General features: G+C 46.1%; 1 protein-coding gene across 1 annotated transcript in view; it reads right to left on the reverse strand.

Annotated features, from left to right (window-relative positions):
• The window catches only part of ankfn1b (ankyrin repeat and fibronectin type III domain containing 1b), a gene marked incomplete at both ends in the record, with an annotated part of 40,754 nt that extends 21,074 nt beyond the window's left edge, over positions 1-19,680 (reverse strand). Inside the window, one exon of the mRNA XM_084485451.1 lies at positions 19,664-19,680. Within this exon, the coding sequence (XP_084341577.1) occupies positions 19,664-19,680 (17 nt within the window). The remainder of the gene's footprint in view (positions 1-19,663) is intronic.
• Positions 19,681-20,027: the final 347 nt, after the last annotated feature.

Here is a 20,027-nt window from a genome sequence, read left to right on the forward strand (position 1 = left end):
TTTCCCAACTCATAAATACACTTTAAATATAGTTCTGTGACCAACGTGACTCACAACCAAACACACACACACACACACACACACACACCGTTTCAAACCTTCAAAATAGGTACACGCACACATGCGCGCACCTCCACAAACTCAAGGGGTCATGAAGGGGTCGCCAGCATTAAGTAAAGGTCTCATCGCACATGTCTGAAGAATTTATAACTTCATAAACAAGACAGCTCATATCTAAAGAAAAGACATTGGTTTCTTTCATTAAGCTGTAGGTCAGGTTTCAGAGGTGGGAAGAGCGAGAACAGAAAAGGGCAGAAGAGAGCAAGATTTTTGAAAGACAACCATGACCAGAAACCCCCCTCTCTGACCATGACACCCCCCTCTCTGACCCGTCTCCAGCTGTGATTCTCCGCTGTAGCGCAGTGTTACATTTCACGCACACATGATTGACAAGCAAGATGAATTCCAATCAGGGAAGAGACGCCCTGATTGGTCAGAAATTAGCGGCAAGCGGTACGTATAGCAGGGTAAGTATTGTGGTCATATACTGTATACACTATATATATATAGTGTATACAGTATATGACCACAATACTTACCCTGCTATACGTATGTAGCTAAGGATATAATGGAGTAGTGTGTTTAGTTTCCTCTTTAAGCATTTACAATGGAATAACACTTAGTCATTCAGCAGACGCTTTTATCCTCTGACAGCTTACAACCAAAGCCTACAATCAATACTGGAGTGGCTAGGAACCGATTCCAAGATCTGCGCAATGTAGTTTCATCAAATGAAGCAATTGAAAGAGTGAAGGCCACGTAAAGGGATTAGAACAAGAGTCCACAGTCAGCAGCGCTTAAGTCTTCACCAGAGCAAAGAAGTCCACCATCAGTCTTGTTGTGACCAAGGTCGTGTAGTATTACACCAGCACGTGTTGTAGACGTGTTTAGCTCTACTTTGTTACTGGGACTGGACAACAGTGACATCACATGACATGACAGACACATTTACTACAGAGCTAGAAAGGACAGTCTGGAGGACGAACGGCCAAAACCTTAACTCTCTCTCTCTCTCTCTGCTTAAAAGAAAGAGAGAGAGAGAGAGAGAGAGAGAGAGAGAGAGAGAGAGAGAGAGAGAGAGAGAGAGAGAGAGAGCTTACTTATGGATAGAAAGTGAGAGTTAATGAGAGGGAGAGAGAAGGACAACAAAAGTGCTACTGATGGAGAGAGGAGTGACATCATCTAATGGGAGGAACAGACAGAGAGATGAAGGGGGAGAAAGAGTGTGTGCGTGTGTCTGTCTGTCTGTCTGTCTGTCTGTCTGTCTGTCTGTCTGTCTGTCTGTCTGTCTGTCTGTCTGTCTGTCTGTCTGTCTGTCTGTCTGTCTGTCTGTCTGTCTGTCTGTCTGTCTGTGTGTGTGCGTGCGTGCGTGTGTGTGTGTGTGTGTGTGCGTGTGCGTGTGCGTGTGTTGACTGTGGTTGACTGGTAACTGGAAGATCGTGTGTTCGATCCCCGGCTCCTCCTAGTGTGGCGGTGTCCCAGAGCAAGATGCCTAACTCTAACTAACTAATTAACTGATCCTGACGAGCTGGCTGTCGCGCTGCGTGGTTGACTCCGCCGTCGGTGCGTCGATGTGTCAATGATTGTAGTAAGTCGCTTTGGATGAAAATTTCAGCAAAATTCCCAAAATGTAAAACAAACACTGTAGTGACACCAGGGCCCCGTTTCCCGAAAGCATCGTTAGCCTAACGACGTCGTTATCACCGTCGTACGATCATCGCAGAATTTTCGGACCGTTTCCCGAAAGCATCGTTACGTAACGACGTCGTTAAAACCCTCGTAGCTAACGACGCCTACAGGGGTACTCGTTAAGCACTAGGATGGATCGTTACTATAGCCTCAGTCGAGTCACCAGCTGGACATTCCGTGTATTGGATGTGTTTTATTAAAACATGTCATCCAATACCACTGAATGTCCAGCTGGCGCTATTTCGCAATACCCCAAAAACATATAACCCGCATATATATTACTCGTAGACTACTGTTAGATTTAAACAGCAAAGACAGAAACATGTTAGAAGTCAACACAAATATAATTTATTGCAGCAATTTAAAATTCCAAAAATAAATGTACCGATGAAACGCCACGTCACAAGGCAACCCTATCACAAGGCATATAATAAAATCAAATGATTCCGTTGCTCGTGTGGGAGGTCGCTTGCGAGCGGCACTTGCTGTCTCCCTCTGATTTTGATTCAACCATCTCATATTGATCAATGACAGAAGACATACTGTACATGAATCATGCTGAAACCAGCGGGTGTCGGATCATTTCTGCAGCCGTTTTTTGTTGCGATTGTTTGCCATAAAGCACTGTAGGCGCGTCGGTGAGGCTGTGATGAACATCACTCAGTGGCGGAGCCAGAGGGGTGGCCCGGGTGGCCACCCCTGGAACCCGATTGGCCACCCCAGGTGCCAAATCCCCCCCCCCAACAATTCAATATGGACCCCCCTATAAAAGCCTTGGCCACCCTCTGGCCACCCCTTGAAAAAAAGTCTGGCTCCGCCACTGAGTTCATTTATGAGTTCATCTTTTATTGGACCATCTAGACAGTTACGAACTCCCTGACCTTAGTGGAGTGCACAATCGCCAAGTTGAGAGCGTGGTTTTTTTGTACGTAGACCCCCCCCCCCCCCCCCCCCTGACAATCGCGTTCGACCCCACCCCCCTCAACAATTCAATATGGACCCCCCTATAAAAGCCTTGGCCACCCTCTTGCCACCTAATGAAAAAAAGTCTGGCTCCGCCACTGCGTAGACTGCTGCGGGAAACTGTGCTGCGATGCGTGCCATTCCCGCTTACATTGCCCGCACCATCTCATACCCCCTGCCCAACAATATGGGCAGGAATCGATCTAGACCAGCAACAGCAATAGCCGTGTCAATGCCTCTGCGTTTGAATGATAATGAATGAATGGAACGTTGCATTTTTTATGTTGACACCAAAGTTTCTAGAGAGTGCGCGGCGCGTCAATCACTGAATGAATGAATGAATGAATGAATGAAACGGAATGCAGGAATCAGAGAAAGTCTGCCCTCTTTGCGGCGCAAAGCATGTTTCAGAAATCAGCACATTTAAATAAATGCTATAGGCCTAGTTGTCACACAGACACATGCTATTTTTTATTTTTTTTAATATGGAATTATTTCAGGGGAGAAAATGCCGTGAAACAATGTACGCACGGTGCGTTCGGGATTAGGACTGATAGCATATGTCGGCCTAGACCTAATAAATTGTGTTTTAATATTTGTAGCATTCATCTTAGTCTATTATTTTCGTAGGCTACTCTGCTGTTGGCCTTGATGGGGAGATATTTTTTGCTGCCACAAAATATAGTTGAATCCAACAACATTCCTGCGTCTCCCCCTCCTACCGAGCCCATTTCAGCACCGTGTGAGTAGACAGCTACAATCCTACGACGTCGTAAGAGCAGAGCACGCGCGTTCATGTTAAGATGAGTTTCGGGAAACACTCCCCTAAAATTAACGATGCATCGTGAGATCTATCGTACGATGGATCGTACGAGCATGGATCTATCGTTATCGGGAAACGGGGCCCAGGGAGGTGTTTTTCATGATCATGAGATGATAACGACATCAAAACCGTGCATGGGACTGTTGGTTGAGTGTCTACGGCCCATAGGTGTGCCTGGCTGCCAGAATCATACAGAAACCATAACTACTTGCTATGAATAATTACTAATCAGCAGTAGACGAGATCTGAGGCCCAACTAGAGTGATAATGACACACACACATACACACACACACAACACAAAAAAACACACAAACAAACAACACACACAAACACACAGACACACAAACATAAATTGCTGTCTCTCTTCTGTTCATCTACCTACATGTCTGTTGTGTGTGTGAGTGATCTGCTTGTGTGTGTAACCAACCAGCCCACTGTGCAGGAGTTAACCTTTAAGAGACATCAATGAATCAATAGGATTAAGGTGGACTCATGGCTCTGGAAACACACTTATTCACACGCTCATTCCATTCCACTCTATTAATTATTCAAGAACCCTAGTAGCAAATCAAATTATTATCCACAAGCACACGCTGACAACAAAATATACAACTCAAGACATAGAATACAAAGTATACAACACATATATATATATATATATATATATATATATGTATGTATATATATATATATATATATATATATATATATATATATTTGCATACATATTTATATATACTGTATATGTATACATACAAATATATATATGTATATCTATGGGCCGATATATATATATATATATATATATATATATAACACAACACATTATACATCTAAGATAAACAAATGCTGATTGTATTTGCTCTTCCTTGATGTGTAGATCAAAGGTGTGATCTGAGAGCAGTGAAGGGGTTATCGTTATGGTAATCATATGGACAGCGTAAGAAACCTCTCAGGAACCTCTCAGAGGAAAACACACAAACACTCTTATACACACACACATATATATATATATATATATATATATATATATATACACACACACATACATATACATATTTTTGTATATATATATACAACATATATATATTTGTACATATATATATGTATATACATAAATATATGGTTATGTACAAATATTTGATACTGATGTAGTATTTCAATAAACTGGCACCTGAGCCATCAGCATCAGTTTGTACACACACATACACCACCACACCACAACAATTTTGCACAAATAGCAAAATGAATAATATTTTTTTTTCTTATGTCAATGCGCATTAGTTGCAAGAAAGAATCTTTTTTATGGTTCTAGTTTTTATCCAGCAAAGGCTGTGTTTACAGGCCTCAAAATACACCACAGAAGGATAGACCCCAGTAATCATCGCTGATGGGTGGTTACGAGACCCCATGCATTTTGTCAAAGGAAATATAGATAATTTTTGTCGGTATTTGTGCAAAATGTAGGACCGGGAATTATAATAAATTTATGTTTTTACATAAATGATCGCAATTTCATTCAAATGTCGATTTACAAGACACAAGTTAACTTTTACAAGGCACAAGTTGACTCTATTAGTATAGATAATAATGAGACAAAGCTCTCTATATTTCCCTTTTTTGCTAAGCGACCTTGGGTATCTTGAAAGGCGCTATAAAAATCCAAGTTATTATTATTCTATGTACCCATACACAAAAACCTCGCCTGGACTGCAGGTCACTCAGCACAGACACAGACACATGCTCGCATCAACCCTCAGACGCACACACACGCACAGCGCTGACATCCCACCTGATGCATGCGACGGTGTGACCGTCGAGTGCTTTTCCTCAGGGACACGATCAAACAGATGAACACACGTCTACACACATCCTCACTAGGATGGGATGTGGTTTAAAGAGGCACACCCTTCGCATCTGGGAACATCTGGGAAACACGCACGTTTGCCATCAAAGAAAAGCAAGACAGTCAAAGAGCAAGAACAAGAGCATTCCAGCACACACACACACACACACACACACACATCCATTCTCTGTCTCTCTCTCTCTCACACGCCTATCGCCATGGAAACCGCCCGCCCCCCCCCATCCTCTCCAGTCATTCACCGTTCGCTGATGCATGCATGCAGCGGTGCTCGCGGGCATATGTGTGTGTGTGTGTGTGTGTGTGTGTGTGTGTGTGTGTTCTGGCACGCGTGTATGTTTATATGTAGGTGTGGGTGTGCCCTTGCTCGCACGAACATGTGGGCGGCCCCTCCCCTCCCCACGCCTCGTGGCGTGGCGTGGCGAGGGGAGGGGAGGGGAGGGGCTGCCACTCTCGCGTTTACGCCGCGGCGTGGCGAGGGGAGGGGAGGGGAGGGGAGGGGAGGGGCCGTCGCTCTCGCGTTTACGCCGCGGCGTGGCGAGGGGAGGGGAGGGGAGGGGAGGGGAGGGGCCGGCGCTCTCGCATTCACGCCTCGCGGCGCGGGGAGAAAGACACAAGCGCGGCAATGTGTTGTCACAGACCGCTGTCGGCCCGCACCTCTCAGACTGCTTGACAGGGCCCCCCCCCCCCCCCCTCCCTCCCCTCACCCCCCCCCCCTCCTGGCAGCAGGTGGGGGGGGCCCCCCAGCTGTGAGGCGGGGGGGGGGGGGGGGGTGTCCCGGGTCGATGGTTCTTACCGAGGGCATCACGAGGAGCAGCGTGGGGGCCACAGTAGGGGGGTCGAAACACACCACCACACGTTTGGGAGCCTAGAGAGGGAGGGTCACACACATCACCCCTACCTGGCTCTAACGCACACACACACACACACACACACACACACACACACACACACACACCAAAGAGCACCCACCTGGAAACACACACAAAAAACGCAGACACACACACACTCACACTCACACACACATGCACAGAAACAGCAACACTGTCACAGAAACACACGTGTACTCACACGTGCATGGACACGTGAGCTGTCACATTCACACACGTGTGCCAGACACTACACACACACACACACACATGCAGGTTACCTTGCCTCGGCCACTGTGCAGCAGTAGCTCCCGCTGCGCCGCGAGCTTCTCCCCCCCCGCAGCTCCTCCCGAGACTTGCGGCGGTTAAAGTAGTCGGTGAGCTTCCCGAAACTCGCCATCCTCGTCCCACTGCCCTCTATGTCTCTCGTCCCTCTGAGTTTTTCTTTTTTCCACGCAATGTCTCTCGTCCTGCTTTCTCTTTTTCTCCTCTCTCTCTCTCTCTCTCACTCTCTCTCTCTCTCACTCTCTCTCTCTCTCTCTCTATCTCTTACTTCGTAAACCACTGAAGAAGAGGGATGTACTGTTGGAGTATCTCTTTATGTCTTTCTTTCTTAGGTCTCTCGCCCTCTCTCTCTCTCTCTCTCTCTCTCCACTGTGTCGGTATGTCTCTCTCTCTCTCCTAGCACCGGGTTTGAACCCCTGGCTCCTGCATCATGCTGCTCAGCACAGGGAGTGATGGTCCACAATGAACACAGGCAAACACCTTCCTCTCTCTCCTCCCTCTCTCTCCTCCCTCCCTCTCTCCCTTTCCCTCTCATTGTACCTCCCTCCAATCCCCCATGTCTCTCTCTCGCTTTCTCCTCCCTCCTACTCCCTTTCTGTCATCTCTCTCTCTCTCTCTCTCTCTCTCTCTCTCTCTCTCTCTCATCTCTCTCTCTCTCTCTCTCTCTCTCTCTCTCTCTCTCTCTCTCTCTCTCTCTCTCTCTCTCTCTCTCTCTCTCTCTCTCTCTCTCCCTCTGATCCCTGTGTGTCGCTCTCTCATTCGACCGTCCATCAGGGCGCAGCAGCACAGGCACAGCTTGGCTCTGAAAATAGCTGCGTTTGTAGCCTAGCGATGGAGCCAGCGGGAGGCAGAGAGACATAGCTCTGCAGTGGAGAGAGGGAGAGAGAGTGGGGAGAGATAGACACCTACCCCCGCAGTAGAGAGGAGCAGGAGAGAGAGAGAGGGGATGTAGAGAGAAGGGGATACCCCTGTAGTGGAGAGAGAGAGAGATGGAGAGGGAGAAAGGGAGAGGCAAAGCGAGAGAGAGAAAGAGAGAGAGAGAGAGAGAGGGCAGAGAGAGAGAAATAGAGCGACATAGAGCGATCAGCACAAGATATGCAATGCTTTTAGGAGGGCTGTTTACACACACACACACACACACACACACACACACACACACACACACACACACACACACATATAGTAATCAGTAACAAAATAGCTAATTCTCAACAAAATAGCAAAATAGATTTGTGTGTGTACATGCCTTATTATATGTTTTTATGGACACACACACACACACATATAGATACAGAAAATACACACACACACACACACACACACATATATATATATATATATATAAAATCAAAATGCACACACACACACACACACACACACACACACACACACACACACATTCTAGCACCCCGTTCATCAGTATTTGGTCATGGGTTGGTATGTCTACTTCCTGTTCAACTTCCTGTTCATTTCACCTACAAAACTATCATTTTGTCGTTCAGATTCAGATTACTTTTTTTCAGGGTTAAATTCTCAGCCCGAACCCACATCTAAAAGAAAGAACAAACTTGACCAAAGGGTGTTCATGTATCAGTGGGCTGCTGTAATATCAGACTTGTTTTTAAGATGAACTGCTTTAGATTTTGATGCCCTTTGTTGAAGGCCAGGTGCCCTCATTTTCTAAGAGAGCTCTCTTAGAAAATGAGGGCACCTGGCCTTCAACACACACACATTTTCTAAGCGAGCTCTCTTAAAAAATGAGAACACCTGTTTGATTATAAGTGATATAAATCACAGATTTGACGTTGATTATAAAAAAAGATAAATTGAGTTGAGGAAACCGTGGATCCATGTTGAATATCCCCAAACTCAGGGAGCCCATACCCAAACAAGCCTCCCTTGAGTCTCCCTTTCACACTAACTCATCAGCTCAACTCGGCTTCATTGGGGAATAAGGAGACAAGGCAGTGTGGGCACTGTGGATTCTCAGTTTGGTTTGCTCTCATCTCCAAAAAGACCTTCTGTCTTTGAACACACAGTGGACAGACAGATGGAGAAGGAATCCTCAACCTGGGACAAACCTTGGCTCAGAAGGTCTATTCTACTTGTTTTTTGTTTGGTTGTTGGTGTTTTTAACTTGACTTGAAATGGATTCTAGATCCCTCATGGGTTTTCTTGAAACATCCCAACCTTATGAAGCATCAAACTCGCGTCTTTCAAGACTGCAAGAGGAGATAGTCAAATGAAGGTGCAGGAGGGAAACAGGTTGAAAACACTGTGTGATAGAACCGGAGAGCCCCCCTAGATAAGCAACACGTCAAACTAGACTACATCCCATTAGACTAGTTTATTACATTACCTTACATTATTACATTACATTATTTTTTAGATCAGATTAGATCAGATTAGATTAGATCAGACTGGATTAATTACATTCAAATTGATATTTGAATGTAGGCATTAGCTCAGGAGGTAGAGCGGGTTGGCTGGTAACCGCAAGGTTGCTGGTTCGATCCCCGGCTCCTCCTAGCTGAACTAGGTAGCTGTCGCCCTGCGTGGTTGACTCTGCCGTTGGTGTGTGAATGTGTGCATGAATGGGTGAAAGTCAGTCAACACTCTAAAGCGCTTTGGATAAAAGCGCTATAGAAATGAGGACCATTTATTTGACCAATTAATCCACATTCATTTATTGTGGGCAAAACCTAATCAACCCACCTCTCTACCATCACATGGCTGATTGGCTGAGAGCAGCTGATTGGCAGCCCTAGCAGTCTATACAACACAGAATGGATGTGTGTGTGTGTGTGTGTGTGTGTGTGTGTGTGTGTGTGTGTGTGTGTGTGTGTGTGTGTGTGTGTGTGTGTGTGTGTGTGTGTGTGTGTGTGTGTGTGTGTGTGTGTGTGTGTGTACCCTAACGGATAGGATGACAAAAGAAAGGATGTTCCTTCGTATGTCTTTGTCGTTTCCTTACCATCTCTATCGGAGTTGATCTCGCCTGACTCACCGACTCCCCCTCACTCCCTCTCCCCCTTGTCCACACCCTCTCATCTTCTCACCCTATCATCTCATGGGATGTGTGTCTGTGCTGTTCAAGGTGCTCGAGATGAATAGTGATGTGGTGTTACAAAGCCGTCTTGTGATCCTGGTACAAAGCTCAACTTCAGTGCACAGCGCTTTGAAAAGGTAGGATGAGATGTAATCTGGCGTCAAACGGCCCTCTGTAACAGCCTGACCCCGGGTGTTGACCAGGTCAGAAGAGGCAGGGGACGAGCTCTTCCTTTAAACTTTAAACACACGTGTCTCTCTTCTCATCCTGCCCCCCCTCTGTTTATCCGCTCTCTCCCCTCGCTCTCTGTCTTCATCATGGTCCTCAAACCCATCCCCAGTGCACACCGCCCTCTGCTTATATACACCTCTCTCTCTCTCTCTCTCCACCTCCAAATGGTTGACGGTTCAGATCCCCGCCCTGGGTATATGAGGGGGGCGGTTGCCATGGTAACAAGGAGCGGGTGCCCTCTCTGTGTCTTCTTCCTTATAAATCTGTAAGTTTCCTGAAAATACAAACGCTTAGACTACTGCCTCAATACTCACTGGGATTATGGGACATTACCATGGTAACTGCTCACTGGAATTAGACGTGGTTACCATGTTGACAGATCACTGAGATTAGAGGTGGTTACCATGGTAACAGCTAACTAGGATTAGAGGTAGATATCATGGTAACAACTCACTGGGATTAGAGATGGTTATCATGTTAATAGCTAACTGGGATTAGAGGTGGTTACCATGGGAACAACTCACTGGGATTAGAGGTGGTTACCATGGTAACAGATCACTGGGATTAGAGGTGGTTACCGTGGTAACAGCTCACTGGGATTAGAGTTGGTTACCATGGTAACAGATCACTGGGATAAAAGTTTCATCCAATGGGAGTATCTACACTTACAGATAGTGGTGGATCAAATCTTTCAGACAATGCGTGTTCTAACATGTGTGTGTGTGCGCGTGTGTGTCTGTGTGCATGACACACACGCAGACACACAGACAGACAGACTCAACCCTTTTCCGCAATGTCGATTTTTTAAAGTGAGGATGTTTTGCTTCATTGTGAGGTCAGCCTCAGGAACAGAGCTGGTTGGAGCTCCTTCCTGTGCTGAGGGCAGCTGCTTCCTGTGTTCTGCTGACTCGCCCACCCCCAGAGCACCTCACACACACACACACACACACACACACACCCATCCACCGACCCACACATGCCCAGCCACCCACCCACCCACACACATATATACATACATATGCACATGCACACACACACATGCACACACACACACCTGGCTTGTTGAACTGAACTATAACATCATCTTATTATGCAGCCACATTGTTGATACTGTGATTGTATAGAATGAATCCTAATGTTGCATTACAAAGGGAAAGTATTCATTCATGTTATATCCTGTCCCACTCTCTACCGCTCTCTCACACACACACACAACTTTTCTCCTCTTTATTTTCTCCATCTCATTCATCTACATATACTTTCAAAGAGCTGGTGTGGGAGTAACACACACACACACACACACACACACACACACACACAAACACATACCCATACAGACAAACATGCACACTCAAACACACACACACACACACACACACACACACAAACACATACCCATACAGACAAACATGCACACTCAAACACACACACACACACACACACACACCTGTAAAATGCAGGGTTGCCAACTTTGGGACTTTGGCTGGAGTGAGACTCTGCAAAATGTCAGTGGGTGTGCGAAGAGCACGCGTGGCGAACGTTTTCGGTAACCATAACCCAATTTCTTTTACAAAACAGTCCTTGTTTACTTAAACAAATTGAAGGAAGGCTTCAATTTCTCCTGATCCACGTGCTTGTATAGCATGTGGATCAGCAGCAGGTAGGGGACAGTGTGTTGCTCAAGGATGCCTACAGGTGAGGCTGTGGACATGGAACCCAAAACCCTTCAGCTGGGAGAACCATAGACATAATAAAGAGTAGACGCCGTATTAGTTGCTGGGCGCAAGAAATGCGGCCGCCATCTTGGAGCGGTCATACTCCGAGTTGCGTAGCAGCAGAAGACAAGAGCACTGTGCAGCATATTCCTGCTCAACTCGGCGGACGATCGCAAACAGGGCTCAGGGGATTACTTTTCAGGAGGAGACACAGTTTGGCATCGACAACCATCATTCTGACTTGTTGTCATTGGTTGTGTCTGTGCCAAACTCGCCTCTCTTGAACTGCAGAAAGGGAGCACGAGAAAGAAGCTCTGCAAAACAGTCCTCTTTCAGGGGTTTTAGCTCATACAAAAACTTTTATGTGCTTATATATAGATATCTAATGTATTCATATATTGTTTATGTAGGCTATGTATATATTTATACATAGTTATAGTTATATTAATTGTTTCTTCAACGTATTAAAATAGCTGAATTTACTGCCCCTGTTTCTGCTTCTCTATCATATTCATAGTGTGTGATTTGCAAAATACATCATAGCCTACATCATATATCATAGGGTGACCAGACGTCCCCGTTTTTGGTTGCCTGTCCCTGGCTAAATACAGAAAAAACTACCTGTTTTTGAAGACACAACATTAGGTTTTTCAATCAGATTGCTAGTCAAATGGAAATGTCCCCCTTTTCTGGGATTATGTTCCCAGTTTTGATTTATATCATATATCAGAATATTCTATTACTGTTAAGCCCACTATGGATTTTAAAACAAGCCGAGCCATGTGTCCTGTATCATGGCTACATGTATGACCTTTGCAGAAAAAGAACCTGAGTGAAAATCTATTTGGTATTCGGTGAGGTTTCATTAATTAAATGCGCTGACAGTTCATTGCACTAAACGGATTACACTGAGTGGAGCGGTCGACAGGTCCAAGATGGCGGCCCCGCGGCTCGTCAGCGCCAGTCGGCAGTAGCGGTCGACGCGGCGTCTACTCTTCATTATGTCTATGGAGAGAACACCCTACCCAGTGTCATAGCCACAGCTGCTGTGCTGAGTGTTCTCCCCCTGTGTCGGCCAGCCCCTGTCTGTCTGTGTGCTTTGCCTGCCACTCTCACCATCAGCTCATCAACTCCCCTTCAAATACACCTGGTTTCCCTGCAGTCGTCGCCAGGTCGTACTTCGATATACCGTGGTAGTTATTCGTACTTGGCTCCAGTATCTACACTTTCTAGTTATTTCTCCTGCTGAAATCTGTGTGCCTCACCTTTGTTCTCTTTTGCTTATGGTTTTGTGGATCAACACCTCCAGCCTGCCTGCGTCACTCCCTCCAGCCTGATGCGCCCCACTCTCCGACCTGCCCACCTGCCTCACTCCTGGTTACACCGCATGAACCTGTTCACCTTCACTCCAACTCCTGTCCTGTCTCTGTGTTCTGCTCTTGGGTCCAGTACACTTTGACTTCAGAGACCCCTGCCGGCCCCCGGCCGTCGCGGGACTCCCATGGGGCCGTACTTCAGAAGAGCTGTCACCGGTGTTGTGAGTGACAGCTGGGTTCATCCTGTGAGGATGCGTCAGTGAAAGGGTTAAACTCTAGTGAAACTCTCCTCTGTTGTGCTCTACACTCGGTGAAACTCGTAGTACTGCATTCATAATCCCACTCAGTGACACGCTGCGAAAGAGACTGAATATGAATCTTAAGATGACATTATGATGCAGAGTGGTGAGTCGTGCTGCCACACAATGTCACACACACAACGGACAGACAGACATAATCGCCCCAGCAGAATAGTTTTCTTTATATATTTCTCAGAAACACACACACAAGATCCCAGATGAGTGCTGGGTGTGTTTTTTGTATGAGTGAATCACAGCGGCCTCCTGTGATTCATTAGGTCATTGTGCGTGCATGCGTGGAGTGTTCATAAATAAGATAAATTAATAATATAAATATGAAGATCCATCCTCTAAAGGTTTCCTAGATCTTGACTTGGTTGAGATGAACCCTGAGGACCCCCCATCCACCCTCAACGCAGTCTTCCCTGCAACACCAACGAATAAACCTGAAATAAATGTTTCGTAGGTAAAAACCTCAAAGGAAAATCCCCACGGTGTAAAGAAATCCTTGTCCTCGCCCCCTGAACAATGGGTGATATGCTCAACCGTTTCCCTCTCTGAACACAGGACGGGGGTTGTACAGGGACCACCACCTGCATTGCAGGGAAGAATCTGTGCCAAGAAAAACACCTTCACCCATTTTACTGCAGGTATAATATGCCGCCTTTTTCCCCACTGTCTCCCCGAGGGTCGGCGGGGTGAGGGAGAGACCCTGTCCTCTGCCTCCTCTTCTCTTCCTCCTGTCCACTTCCTCCTATCCTCTTCCTCCTGTCCACTTCCTCCTGTCCTCTTCCTCCTGTCCTCTTCCTCCTGTCCTCTTCCTCCTGTCCTCCCATCCTCTTCCTCCTGTCCTCTTCCTCCTGTCCTCTTCCTCCTGTCCTCTTCCTCCTGTCCTCTTCCTCCTGTCCTCCCATCCTCTTCCTCCTGTCCTCCCATCCTCTTCCTCCTGTCCTCTTCCTCCTGTCCTCTTCCTCCTGTCCTCTTCCTCCTGTCCTCTTCCTCCTGTCCTCCCATCCTCTTCCTCCTGTCCTCTGCGTCCTGTCCTCTTCCTCCTGTCCTCCTGTCCTCTTCCTCCTGTCCTCCCATCCTCTTCCTCCTGTTCCTCCTGTCCTCCTGTCCTGTCCCTCCTGGGCCTCCCAGACAGCAGGGCAGACAGTCAGAGGGAGCGTCCTCCCGTCCGTCACTCACAGCGGTCAGCGGACGGCCGCCTGGGCCCAGAGGGACCAACATCCTTCAGCTGGCCTTGAGTCTCACAAGGTACTGAGGAGGAGATTCAACAGCTGCCGTTTGAGTGTAGTCACAAGGAATGGAGAGAGAAATCTGCTGCACCTGCCTCGGTATCAGACCAGATCAACTGAAGCAGTGGTGTATAAAGTACTAGGAGGTAATACTGAGTAAAAGAACACGTGTCTTAGTTGAAAGAGATGTTTAAAGTCATCCATGAGAAAAGCACACGATAATCTTTCACATGATAAGACAATCAGGGAACGATGAGTCCGCTGCAAATGCATTGGATTAAAGTAAAATATGTTACTGTACTGAACAAAAAGGGAAAGTTGAAAGAAATAAAAAAAACTCAAGAAGAGCAGATACTCCAAAAAACGACTTAAAGTGGCAATCTGGAAGATTTCCTTTTTGATTGATTTGGTAAATCAATCAATTGCAGAGAAACATGGGTTTGTTTGGTTACAAAACAGTGATCTCTTTTCCACTATTTTTGCTTTTACTCTTCACAGCACTTGATTTCAACCGACCTCAACCCCACGTCTGACACCACGTCTCCAACACACAACAAGCTGCTGGGGAAACAGAACTAGAAAACCAGGAGTGACACTTCTTTCTGCAGAACTTGAAAACCTGCTACACCTTCAAAACACATTTATAAAAAATAACTAATTTAGTTAGATGGATCTCTTCAGGCCACGCTAGTAGCAGATAGAGGAACGGATCCAAACTCAGAGAAACCCCATCAGACCCAGGGTGGAGGTCAGACCCCGGGCAGAGGTAAGACCCAGGGTGTAGGTCCAGCCGCTGCCCTGGCATCTTAGCACAGTCCTGCTCCATTAAAAGGGCTTTAGGTTCGACTAAGTTTGATTAGTTCATTGAGGGCAATTTGTTAGCAATGGCATCCATTTGATTAGTTATTTATTTGAAAGATCTTGCTCTACTACTTTATTTCCCCCTCAGCTTCACAGCCCTCAGCTCTTGGCTGCAGCTACAGATTATAAGATTAAACCACACAAGGAAATGCTCCATCATGCATGAGGACACTGGGGAATAGAGCAGTGCTGTGTACTGGGAGGTATGGTCCAGTGCTGTGTACTGGGAGGCTAGGTATGTTATATGTTGGTATTAGAAGCAGGTAAATAAATCAGCATCCAGACTCATTATTTAATATCAGTTGGTCGATGTTCAAACTAGCGGTTATGTCTCCCTCTAGTGGTCAATCTGAGAAGTGTATTTTAGTTATCCTTTTCTTGGTATAAACTCGTGTTAAAGGTCCAGTGTGTAACGTTAAGGAGCCCACTAACTGAACCTCCCCCCACCCCTCCCTTTCCAACGACTACCGTGGCCTGCACTGGCTTGTATCGTGTAAGGTGTCCTGTACTGTATTGTTTAAGGTAACCTGTACTGGCCTGTATCGTGTAAGGTGTTTCCTGTACTGGCCTGTATCGTGTAAGGTGTCCTGGCTTACAAGTAAATTAATTTTACATTGAACATGTTTTTTCCCACTTCAATACAATTATTCTAAATCATTGGACTGCACACATACGTCATGTTTCTGTTTTGCAAAAAAGGCACAATGTGTTGATCATTCATCTCGATTGCAGGCGGCGCAATTAACTGATGATTACTCACACTGCAGGACATGAATATAGAAGCTTTTGATAACATGACGTGGGAAGTTGTATCACTATGGTTTCGTTTTGGATACCAACTTTATCCAAAACAGGGATAGCTTACTATTAGTTATTGAACAGGGAAAATACCTGAAAACGTTTCCAAAACATGGATGCACTAATGATTTCACACCCACTTATAATAATCCCCCTCATCCACAAACTGTCCAAACGGATCCACAAACATCCACTACAGTTTTTTTTACTGTGCAGCGGTTTATAATGATGTCCACGTCCGAGAGAGGGTGAGGCTTCTAGGGCACTTAATAATGTGACAGTGTGTGTCTGTGCAGTGGTTGATGTCTGTGCAGTGGTTGATCTCTTTTTCTCTTTTAAGGTTTCAGCCTTTTTATTGAAGGAGGGATTGACAGGAAGATATGGGAGATGCAGGGGAAGATGCAGCAAAGCACCACAGGCAGGAATCAAACCCGGGTCACTGCGGTCAGGACTGGGCCTTAATGGTACGGGGGGGCGCCCCCAGTGGTTGATCTCTTCGTAATTTTTTCTTAAAAACGCATTCTCTCCAGAGCCGTTTGTCCATTCTGGGCTACTGTAGAACCATGGCAGTGCATCCATGGAAGAGGACCGCTCTCATGTAGGTATGAAGGCTCAGGGTAATGTGACGAAAACGGCACCATTCTTATTTTCATTAGATCATACACTAATTAAAACATACTTATGAACGTTTGTGTTCCATTTCTGCCAAGTCTGTTCCACTAGATTCCACTCCACTCTGCCCACTGGACCTTTAACTTTAGGCTTTGCTCTATAGCAGGTGACCACGTCTACACTAAACTGAGGGTAAGTCATATATAGAGTCTATATACTTGATGACGTGTATCTCCTCCTCCTCCTCCCTCATCTACCTGTTAGGACAGACCATCAAGGCCGTCTCCCAGTGCTGAGTCATGGCTGAACCAGACCCTCCATAACAGCCCCCCTGCTGCCTGCAGCTACCCACCACCACAGGAGGGTTAGGAGTCGTGGGTTTGGGGGTTAGTGCTGGGTCTTGGTGAGTCATAGAGATGACTCATCACCAATAGTGTCAATTCCGACAGCCTTGGAGTGAGACGAATGCAGACGCATGACAAAAAATAGTCAAAATAGACACCAGAAAGAGCAAATAGGAGACACCTATGGTTGTCATAAAAATAGATATAAGGAAGATAGAAATCAGGAAGTATATACTTGACACACACACACACACACACACACACACACACTGTAATAAAAAATGACAAATACAAGCTTATAATCAATCTGATATACCCACACACACACATTCTTGCACACACGGACAAACGCACATACACACACCCCCTCTATCCGTATCTAAGAGACCACTAGCCACTAACTGCCGAGTTGGTATCTAAGGGGACACCCTAGGGTGTTTGGCCTTCAACTCTCTCCTCTGTTGTCACCCAGGCAACATTGACCTCTTAGGTCCTCATAGGTCACTGTTGACATGGTGACAACAGAGGAAATGACTCTTCTGGAGGCGGAACTGGCAACCCCTTTGGTATATATATATATGTATATATATATTTATATAGTATAGTATAGTAGTACTACTACATACTGTATACATTTGTACAGTATGTGTATTTGGATATCCATATAGCTGTCTCCAGAAACTATGTCCAGCTACCATATTCAAAGATATTAATAAAAAAAGTTATCCAATTAAAACACCACAATAAAAGAAACAATAACAGCTCCTTGCTGTTCAACTCCCTTCTCGGACGGCCTACATCAGGGATTCTGTGGTACATTCAAGTACATTTTCTATAGTTCATGTTAAAACCTGGCTTGATTTCTTGAGTTATATTTTCTATTCAGTTTTTATTATCCTTGTTCTATCTTGAGCAGAGCAATTTTCGATTCTGATTTCCCTGGGGGTGAATGCAGCAGTCGTGTGGGTGGAAGTGGTAGTTGGCAGACATACATCTCCTTTAAAACCGAACCCCTCCACAACACTGCCAGACGCCTCTGATCACTGGAGCAGGGCCAAGCAGGTGAACACCGTGGATTAATTCATTCTTGCATTATTACGGAAGAACTCTTGACAGGCAGTGTTGGATTATTATCAACACTTACCTCAGAGACGCGCAGTGCACTTTTGGACATGCCACTGCGAGGCGTTACATCCGAGTGAAGCGTTGACTCGTAAAAGTGCCAACTTTAAAAGCACCCAATTTAAAATGCAAACATAGCTGCTGCCAACAAGCTATCTCCATAGTAGCTCCCTAGTAGAGCCCTAGCAGCTCCTTTGTAGCTTCCTAGTAGGGCCCTAGCTCTCTAGTAGGGGCCTAGTAGCTTCCTAGTAGGGGCCTAGTAGCTTCCTAGTAGCTCCGTAGTAGCTTCCTAGTAGGGGCCTAATAGCTCCCTAGTAGCATCATAGTAGCACACAGGCCACTCACTAGTCCCAAGCTGTAGTCGCAAGCTAATAACTAGCTAGTAGCAGTTGTGTCTAGCAGGTGTGAGAAGCACTTCCCTGGAACATTTCCTGTAGAAACAGGAAACATCAGGCCAGTGACCAGATGTTTTCAACTTCATGTCATTTATGCTTCTATGACACTGCATCACCACCACCATCTTCCAATGGAGACGACACCATTGGACGATACAAACACAAGTTAAACTGACCAATCCCCAGGGAGAAAAGAAGAGTTCCCCCTCGAGTTTAAGCACTGCCTTGGCAGTTAGGAAATGGGCTCAGTCTGCATTGGAGAGGAAGGGAGAGCCACATAGAAGCAGCCCAGTCAATACTGTTAAAGGGGTAATATCATGCCAAAAGGTGTAAGTGTAATTAGCCATTACAAGCCGTTTGAAGATCTCCCCATCCCTGTGCCTTAGTGACACGCGCATTTACACTGCCCGAGGTAAATTGCCTGCTTGAGCACGCCAATTTACCCTCCCGGACCCTACACACACTGGTGGTTTATTTTCATGTAAATGCGATTAGACGCTCTGCGGTTCCGGTGGTGGCGGGGGGGGGGGGTTTGGGTAGAGGTGTTGCTCCGCTGTCTCTACAACAGAGACAACACAGCGATATCAACATGAGTAGTTCTAACTGGAGAGACGGTGAAATCCGCGAGCTGCTGACCATCATGGCAGAGAAGGTGATGCAGTCGCATAATGCATTAAACGAAGACGTTGAAAGCTGGTGCGATCTACGAGAAAAGACGCAGAGGAACTCTCCTTACGAGGCTTTTGTCGGGATAAAAAACAAGTGGTCAGCAAAATAAAGAATATGCTGGCGTTTTTTTGCACTTGTAAATAGTTAATCACGTTTGTAGCCAACACTCAGACGTGAACTCATTCACTTGCATGATGACGGTGTCGTCATTCCTGAAAAAATAAAAACATTCGGGAGTATGCAAATGATTATAAAGAGGTCTAGACTCTCGTGCATAACCTCTCGAGCGAACCAAGAAAGCCCGGGCCTGACGAACAGGGGGTTTTACACAGGCAACATGAGATGAGACGCGACCAAGGCGGCTTGGCAGTGTATGAAGGCCTATAGGTGGCTAATCACACTTACACCTGGTGCCATGATATCACCCCTTTAAAGAATGCAGGCGTGACGTTGAGTTTCTTACTCTAAGAGTTCCTCCATCTTGGCTCCATCAGCTACCACGGTTACAGCTGGACAGCCTGCTGGTGACGTTCACAGACGGCCCGCCTGGGGGACAGACAGACGCATTAGTGAGTCAAAGATGTACACATACATTCCTGTTCAAAGTACCCATGTGTACAGGAATCACAAACACACAAACCCTCGCAACGTGTGTGTGTGTGTGTGTGTGTGTGTGTGTGTGTGTGTGTGTGTGTGTGTGTGTGTGTGTGTGTGTGTGTGTGTGTGTGTGATGCCTGAAGCTTCAGCAGCAGCAGTAGCAGGAGAAAGCGGCAGCGTGGACCAGTGCTCACTTGGGACACCAGAGCTGCATCAGTGTTATTAAAGAT

This window comes from Micromesistius poutassou (genome assembly GCF_964030765.1).
Source record: "Micromesistius poutassou genome assembly, chromosome: 21".
Taxonomy (NCBI): Eukaryota; Metazoa; Chordata; class Actinopteri; order Gadiformes; family Gadidae; genus Micromesistius; species Micromesistius poutassou.